The sequence below is a fragment of the Zootoca vivipara genome, chromosome 1, assembly GCF_965207765.1.
Source record: "Zootoca vivipara chromosome 1, rZooViv2.hap1.1, whole genome shotgun sequence".
Taxonomy (NCBI): Eukaryota; Metazoa; Chordata; class Lepidosauria; order Squamata; family Lacertidae; genus Zootoca; species Zootoca vivipara.
Genome location: NC_142582.1, coordinates 114,493,628 through 114,502,761, shown reverse-complemented (window position 1 = coordinate 114,502,761; position 9,134 = coordinate 114,493,628). Strand labels below are relative to the sequence as shown.

The 9,134-nt window shown below is 46.3% G+C and overlaps 1 protein-coding gene across 1 annotated transcript; it reads right to left on the bottom strand.

Annotated features, from left to right (window-relative positions):
• Positions 1 to 3,625: 3,625 nt before the first annotated feature.
• Positions 3,626 to 8,042, bottom strand: FAM181A (family with sequence similarity 181 member A). Its single transcript, XM_088655316.1, has one exon. It carries the CDS (start codon positions 4,943 to 4,945, stop codon positions 4,031 to 4,033), a length of 915 nt encoding a protein of 304 aa, XP_088511442.1. The 5' UTR covers positions 4,946 to 8,042; the 3' UTR covers positions 3,626 to 4,030.
• Between the last annotated feature and the right edge of the window lie 1,092 nt (positions 8,043 to 9,134).

Genomic DNA, 9,134 nt, shown 5'->3' with positions numbered 1-9,134 from the left:
CCTGCTGTGACTATTTTCAAAACTATTATTTATTAATCACCTAAATAAGGAATTTCAGTGTTAAGTGGTATACATGGAAGAAGGGCCTAAATTAGTTTAGACTGAAGAAATCTGAGCCAGTCTAAACCATAATAATTGCTGCAGAGAAAACGGCATTTTCAAATGTGATGTGCTGCTGGTTTTCCTCACACTACGAACCCATGAGGCATTGTAGGCTGATCTGGAGTTCTATGTGCATTTGATACAGAGCTCTGGCATGAGTAAACATTCCTAATCACTTCACTGGAGTGGGGATAGCTGCACACATGCACAAACCAATGAGCAGGAGGAGTTGCTTCCTTCACTGGAGTACATGAAGTTACGTGAAGTCAATGTGGGCACTGGGTAGATAAGAAGTGTCATGGTAAGCTTATTGAAGTTGGTATCAGAAGCCAGAATCACAACGATATGCGTAAGCCTCCTACACTAGTTCCTCAGTCTCTTCCTCCTCAAAACACATGTCCACCCCCATGCTGGCAAAATATTCTAATGATGCAATGGTAAGTCAAAATACTATGGCATGAAATATAATTCTCCTTGCACGCTGGAACAGCCTGGGAAATAAATTCCCCAAAGTTATCAGTCAACAAATGTTTACTAGCCTGCCCACATATACATACATTAGCCATTTGTGGCACATTGCCAGACTAAAAGAAATAGAAATGTTTCTTTCAATTTACAAAAGCTTCCCTGCCTGGTTACCTATATTTAATTCTGTCTCATCACAGGTGATAAGGTAAGTGGCTGTTTACAAGCCTGCTCTTACACTTGCTTTGTCCTGCTAAGTAACTTCAAAAGGGGTGCAGGAAGAATAATATAAAAGACAGATTTTGACCCTGAATTTGACACCTGTGCAGTCATTGAGGCATGCAGTAAGTGATTAAAGTCTACTCTGAATGGATAACAGCTTGCAAACAGAGCTGGCTGGCTGGCTTACAGTCACAGTTCGACTGCCCTGTTTCTGTAAATAAATGACATTCTAGTAAAGTCTACATTCCCCGTGTTAGTGAAGGCATGACTCTTATTATTTACTTTCGCTATAGTTAATATCTAGAAGATAACGGTAAAGGTAAAGGGACCCCTGACCATTAGGTCCAGTCGTGACCGACTCTGGGGTTGCGCGCTCATCTTGCATTATTGGCCGAGGGAGCCGGCGTACAGCTTCCAGGTCATGTGGCCAGCATGACAAAGCCGCTTCTGGCAAACCAGAGCAGCACATGGAAACGCCGCTTACCTTCCCGCTGTAGCGGTTCCTATTTATCTACTTGCATTTTGACGTGCTTTCAAACTGCTAGGTTGGCAGGAGCTGGGACCGAGCAACGGGAGCTCACCCCGTCACAGGGATTCGAACCGCCGACCTTCTGATCAGCAAGCCCTAGGCTCAGTGGTTTAACCACAGCGCCACCTGGGTCCCTTAATATCTAGAAGATAACAATTAACTAATTAAAGCACATATGCTCTCAAATAGAGTCCCTGGAAAGTTTCAAGTACCTTCACACACAAGAGCATTAGAGATTTGCAAGACTTTAAGACATCATTTCATGATTCTGATATTTCAAAAGCAAGGCTTAAATGGAGAGTCTATGATATGTTAAAGATTAAGTTGCAAAAATACTGTGTGCTTCAAGAACACTGGTTGTGGTCATTAACATTTTTTAAAATACTGCATAATAAACCAGAAACATGTAGATGATACTGAGGAATAATCACATGTGGTCTGAAATACGAAAAGGGAAGGGACTGCCTATCACCCTTCCTAAATGGTGCCTGTGCTATTTCTCTTGACCCCATTATTTTATTCAACATTAAGCAGTGCAGCAGTGGAGTATGCAGGCTATGTTTCAATTTTTAAAGTTTCCCTGCTTGGTCACCTATAGCCAATTCTGACTCACCACAGGTGATTAAGAAAGTTGCTGTTTACAAACCTGCTCTAAGAGAACACCTTAGAAAAAGCCCTCTAGGGACTAGGTCATGTATCTGCCAGAGTCTTATAATCTTTCAAATATAAGAAGAGACCTTCTAGTTCAAACCAAAAATGCATCTAACATCACCCTGTTTCTCACAGTTGCCAACCAGATGGCTCCGGGCAGCTCACAAGCAGCACATGAAGGCAGCAGCTCTCTCCAACTGCTGCTCTTTGGCAACTAGTATCCAGTTGCTTACTGCCTCTAAACATGGAAATCCATTTAGCCATTATTTCTGGTAGCCATTATTTATTTCCATATCCACCATTATTTCCCCCCATTTAAATATATTCATCCTTCGTAGGGCACTCAAATCTGTCCCATGTCTCCCAATCTGTTTAAGCTAGTCTAGTTTTGATGAGAACTGGTTCATATCACTGAATTTGTGAGCAAAACCAAATCCATAATATTTAGGGCTCTTTTGCTAGTAGTTTAACTTCAGTATTGGTCTCTTATTGGTCCATGCAACTCTTGCTTTTAAAAGGTAAGACAGGGAACATAAGAGCTCCAATGGATCAACTCAAAGTCCAACATTCTCTTCTCACTGTGGCCACCCAGATGCCCATTGGAAGCCTGCAAGCCGGACCTGGTTGTAACCTCACTCAGAACCAACACTGCCACTGCCATTATATCCAGCAAAATAATTGAACGGTTGTATACATGGCACTTTCTCCAATAACATGCAATGCAACATTACATAAATCACTTCTTTCTCCCACCTCCCTGCTCCCCCAAACATTTATTTGCAAATATGAAGCAACTTTATTTGGTTGGTCTAGCCAAGTATGCTCTACGTGGACTGGCAACAGTCTGTAAGGTTTCAAGCATCGGGAGATCGTTTTTTATACCTGCTATATGAGATCCTTCTACCTGCAAGTTGCAGGGACTGATCCTAAGTCTTAGGTTTTGGTATACAAAGCACATCCTCTGCCTCTAGTATGCCCCCTTCCCACAGTGACAAACATGTGTTTCCAAAGGCGTAAGTTACTTGTCAGTGATAAAAAGATTTTAACACATATCTTGATGGAAAGTCTCTCATCCCAAAGTGTGTAATGGATGCCCGGTGAGAGCAGTGCAAGACCACTTGCTTCAAGCTGACAAAAGCACCCAGAGAGAATCATGCAGAGCTGGGAATCACCCATAGAACAGGGGTGGGGGTCCTTTTCCAGCTAGAGGGCCACATTCTCTTATGAGCAACCTTTTGGGGGCTGCATGCCAGTGGTGAGAGAGGCAATGGGCCAGTTGGCTGCATTCCAGCAATACAAAAGCTTCAGGTTATTCTACACATGCATGGATCTCCATCCAGGCAAGCGAGAGGCATTACTACATTCAAGGACACATTCCAGATTAGCTGAAACACTGGAGGGAAGCACAGAGTAGGGCTGTGGTGAGCAGAATGGGTTAAGGAGAACCTCCAGGGTCAGACAGAGGAGCCTGGTAGGCCATATTCAGCCCTGAACATCCCCATCCCTGGCCTAGAGATCAGACTCAACTACAGGTGGAAAGAGCAATTGCCATACACGCAGGAGAAGCAAAGCAGCTCCCTTCCATCTTTCTTTTGCAGACAGGAAGGCAAAGACTTCCCCATCTGAAACCAGTTGAAGGGTGGAGGCTCAAAGAAAACAACTCATTGCCTTTTTATTTACTTTAGGGCCCTTGGTATTTACATGCCAGAAGGAACGGAGTTCTCCTTTGCAGAAGCACAGCCTTGCACTTTCCTTGCACGTCCTCTTCTGCAACTGTACGGGGAGAGGAGAAAGAAAAAGGTAGCCAACTTCTGAATAAATTCACCATCATGATTTCTGTTCCTGATGCCTCCTTGGCCAACACAGCCAGGGGGAGAACGCGGGTGGTCCTTGCAGGGGTCCGGATTCTCGCCCCACACAAGAGAGGGAGAGCAGAACCAGGCCGGCCATTCTTTCAGGCCTTTGTCCCCGCTCCCTCCATCGCCATCGAGGCGGCGCTGCGGACGGTCCAGCGAGAGGCGAGGCCCTCACAAGGCGGCGGCGACTACAGGCCCGCCAGGCCTAGATGTACCCAAAGACGCCGAAGATGGGGGGCGGCGCGGCGGGCTTGGTGGGGATGGGCTTCCACACCACCGGCCGGTGCACTTTCGGGCCTGCCCCGCCGCCGCCGCCCGCCTTGCGGAAGGGGTCTCCCTCCGCCGGCAAGGCCGCGTTTTTCCTCCATAGGCCCAGGCCCGGGAAGGGGCCTACCGGCGGAAGGGAACCGGCGAGCGGCGGCGGGTAGACGCCGGGAGAGGCTTGCGGTCCGTGGTACTGAAATGGACAGCAGCTCCAGGCGCTCAGCACCTGCGCGGCCTCAGCGTCCGGCCTGCTTCCTGGCGGGCTCTCGGCTGCGCTAACCGTCCCGCCATCCGGGCTTTTTTTACTTTTCTTTGCCTCAAGGACGGGCAAGTCCTTGGAGGAGGAGGAGGACGACGACGACGACGACGGTGACGAGGAGTTGGAAGCGGCTCCCGCCGGGAAGGCGACGCCGTTCCCGCCCAGATGGCCTTGAGCCGGCCGGGGCTCTTCCCAAAATGAAGCGGGCAGCTGCCTTTTCCTCATGGGCACTTGGTCGGGCCTAGCGGTCGCCTCAGAGACGCCCTGCTGCTGCTCGCCGGACTCTGCGGCCTTGCTGTCTCTGTCGCCACGGCCGACGGGAGCCTCAAGGCCTCCTCGCGCTCTCTCCTCAGGCACCTTTCGCTCCCTGGCGGGCTGAAGCGGCTGCGGCTGCTGCTGCAGGTGGTGGTGGTGATGGTGGCAACGAGGCAAGCGGGAGTATTTCTGGGAGAAGCGCTTGAGCTGCTTCTGCAGGTACTTCCTATGGTCGACGGAGCGCCGGCACGGAGCCGACTTGTCCAGGGCCGCTTTGATGTCGCTGGAGGCCAAGTTGACGAAGTTGAGGAGCGTCTTCACCTCGCTGTCGGCCGAGGCCATCTCTCACAGCTCCGGGACCGGAGAGGAAGGCCCGTCCATGAAGAGGAGGGATCCGGCTCCCGCGCTCCCCGGACAGCGAGGCTCGGCAACCCTGAGTTACACGGCAGGTGATGATGCTCAGGCTAGGCCAGTGGTTTCCAAACGGGGGTCCATGGACCACCCCCAGTGGTCTGCAGAGTGTCTGTGAAAAGGCAATTAAAAATCATGCAGCACTGAGCGAGGATCATTGCAAGAGATACTACAGGCAAACAACAACAACAACAACAATAATAAAGCGGCCCGCCAAGACCCTCTGCAATTTTCAAGTGGTCTGTGGGAGGAAAAGTTTGGGAACCACTAGGCTGGGCTAAAGGGGTACAATGAGTCACTCTTGGCACAAACCCCTGAGGGAAGGGACAAAGACAGACACACTAGAGAACTTTTGCAAAGATAAAATAACCGATACGCACCATTTTCACGTTTCCTTTTTGCACACACCATGCATTTGGAGCATCTGCAAACGCACGTGCCAGGATGGGATTCAGGACATGCGTGTGTCTCCCATAATGTGTGAAAATAGAAAGCGGCATCCCTTTTGTTTTTAGCCGCATGCAAAGTAGAGATGTGTTTAGTTTTATGTTAAGAAGTGGCGTGGGTTTGTGCTGCAGGTCTGTTGCATGTACATTAAAGACCTCTTTATCCTTTCCCACAAAAGGTTCCGCCAATGTTACCTGCAGTGTTAAAAAGGACGAAAAAGACTCCTCCCCATTTTGCTGTAGTGCTGCTTTACTGACATCTACATGTATACTTAGGGCAAGAGAGACTAGATGTGCTTTTAGTGTCGCTTATGAAAATGCCCAAATTTTTGAAGTGTTCCACGTCTCAAACATCTATTATACACAGCTGTTTTTGTGTGTGTGTACACACATTTTTAATGGCATTGATAGCTGCTTCACATAGTTATCCACAAAGCTGTTAAAAGCTCCATTATACCCAAATACAATTGTGTCATACACATGCATTCAGGTTACACTATGCAAAATACAGAAGCGGCACTTGAGACAATAACTTTAGATAAACATGCATTTGGTCCCAATAACTAGCCAAATATAAGTATTGTCTCACATGCTTGTTTCTTCCCATGTAGACTCAGGACCACTGTGAAGGTGCTGCTGTACTAAACACACATTTCTTTGCAACCCTTTTACAAACTCGCCACTGATGCATACACTCACATCCTATCTGACATATTCCTTCCCCTCTCTCCCAGTCTTACAGTCATCATTTTCTACTGCTATGGCCCCACTCGTCAATCTTGTTAGACAGGCAGCATTTAACCATTGATTAGAAATCTATGCATCATTTTCTTGGCACTCGATAAGTCAAACACACACACCCTCCCAACTAGATTGTCTCTTAAATATTGAGTGTTACTGTAACTCTGTGGTAGAGAAGAAGCTCACCAGCTAATCTTGTTACATAGGTTAGACACTACCAACCTTTAGAGAAGCAGCCGGACCCTGTGAGTGTTTTGCGGCACTTGAGTAAACTGAATGAATATCAAGTCCTTCTAGTTAGGAGGCTTTCTCAGGCCAATCAGAAGCCACTTTGCCAAATACAAAGCATCCCAATCAGGCATTAGGCTCCCCGTTCTCACATTCTTTGCCATCACAAATTGTCACCATGGGGACAGCCACAGAAAGACAGCTAATAAATACGATCATTTCCCTGTGATGCCTACCATTCCCCCCTTTCCAGCCCCCTGCCCCCCTTTTCTTAAACACAATCAAACATGATATGCTGAGGATGAGTAAAGCAAGTTTGCTGAGTCCCTTTCCTCTAAACTACTCCAAAGCTGTCTGAAGGCTGGCAGTAGCCATGCTTGAGTAACACTGGACAATGCTAGTTTCGAAGACCTGGCTAGCCTACTTTTTAAACTGTTCTTGATCAGGGCCTCTGCCCCCCCCCCCAAAAAATCCACCAAAGGGAGGGTGATGTCAGAAAAAGGTAGGAATGGAACAAATCTCTAAAGAGATGTGCAGATATCCATGGAAAAGGAGCTTGAGCGCTCAAGAATCTTGTCTTTATGTTTGCCCCCTCAATTGAGCCACACAAAAGCTGAATTACCCATTCAAACCACCGGGACAAAAGGATGGAGTTGGATAGTACTCTTGCATCTGTAGTCAAACAGTTAGAGACTTAAATCGAGTCGTCATGATGGAGAAAGAGTTAGACAAAGCCCATAGAATTGCCATCAGCAAACATTTTCCTGTGTCATATTAGTGGGTCTCCATGACTCCCCCTGGCCCAGGGACAATAGCACAAGTTTGCACACTCGACTACTGTCACCCTGCCAACGCTGGCAAGGAGCAGAAACAGGACAATCCTTTAAGGGGAAAGCATGCCCACTGCAGGGAAGGTAAGAAGCGAGGGAAGAAAAGCATGTGAAATGCTAATTGAGCTGCTTCCTTTATTGATTCAGAGTTATGTGAGTCCTCATCCTCCTTGCAGGATTGTCCTTAGGGGTGGCAATAACTTAATAGCATGCTAAACCTGGGAGTCCCGCACTGTGTGCTATCCCCACAGAGATCTTTAAGAATAGCAGTGGGGGGAGAGTGAAGTTACCCTGAATGAATTTCAGAAATGCTAGACATTCAGGAATAAAGCCAGCTTGCAATGTGGTACGTCCACTCACAACTGAGACTGCAGCAGACAGGAGCCCAAGTGTTTTTCAGTCTTAGCACATGCACTGCGGACTTCAGGATATATAAAATTCTGTATGAACACTCAAATACTGATGTTGATCAGGGCAGCAAAAGCTGTACCCCACCAGGGCAGTAGCTTGTCAAACAATGTTTTAAAAAAGCAACAACAGCACTATATGATTGACTTGAAGTTGAAATATCAGAAGAGCTTCAGAAATAATAAATTAGACTAACATCCAGATCCTAACCTTATTTTTTCAGAAGCAAATTTCATTGATATAAATGGAGCTTACTCCTCATTAGCTTACTCCTAATGAAGTGCATGGGACTGTAGCGTTCTATTTTATGGACATTTATAAATGTTCTAGAAAATATATCTAGATTTTGGATAATTAAATTTTATCATCTCCCTTTGAGTCAAAACTGTTTATTTCTTTTGATATTTGTCCCCTTAGAACACTGTGTAGCTGTGAATTGGTTGGCAATTTGTGTAGTTTGGATTGGAGTTAATTACCACAAATTAAGGGTAAACTCACATAACCTTTTTGGAATGTAAAGAAGTAGGTTGTGCAATTGCATACCGACCCCAAACTGTTGGTGAAGCATATAATATTTTCTCTCACCAAGGAAAAAGAAAAGTTAACTTGGATAATTTCAAATTATGTCGATTGTTATTTTAATGTTCTAATTCCTAGCCCATAATCTTTTCCAGCATTTATTTCAACAGCAGTGACCCTTAGCTGGAAGATGTAGTACAGACAAGAGGTTGCTATTTTTGTGAACTTGCTCAGAGCAGTTCTTCTCAACAGTGTCTGGAAGCTAGTCTACACTACTGGATAGGCAATAGATTTGATAACCTTCAGCCTCCCAATTTGAACAGCAATAGACACATCAGCTGCTCAAAGGCCTGGAAACGATGCCATATGAGGAACGGCTTAGGGAGCTGGGTATGTTTAGCCTGGAGAAGAGAAGGTTAAGGAGTGATATGATAGCCATGTTCAAATATATAAAAGGATGTCATATAGAGGAGGGAGAAAGATTGTTTTCTGCTGCTCCAGAGAAGCGGACACAGAGCAATGGATTCAAACTACAAGAAAGAAGATTCCACCTAAACATTAGGAAGAACTTCCTGACAGCAAGAGCTGTTCGGCAGTGGAATTTGCTGCCAAGGAGTGTGGTGAAGTCTTCTTTGGAGGTCTTTAAGCAGAGGCTTGACAGGCATATGTCAAGAATGCTTTGATGGTGTTTCCTGCTTGGCAGGGGGTTGGACTGGATGGCCCTTGTGGTCTCTTCCAACTCTATGATTCTATGATTCATTGCTTCTGTCTTGGCTTATGCAAGGGGCCAAACGTCTGAGATGCTTAATAACGGGAAGGCTGTGCCAAAGCCTCTTGCTGTTCACAACTGAAGAAAAAAGTCAATGAGTCCTTTGCTTCTGCCATGAGAAAGTGGCTGAGGGGCACATGTTTGTATTGATCTTTGGAATCAAGGACTATTCTAGGAGT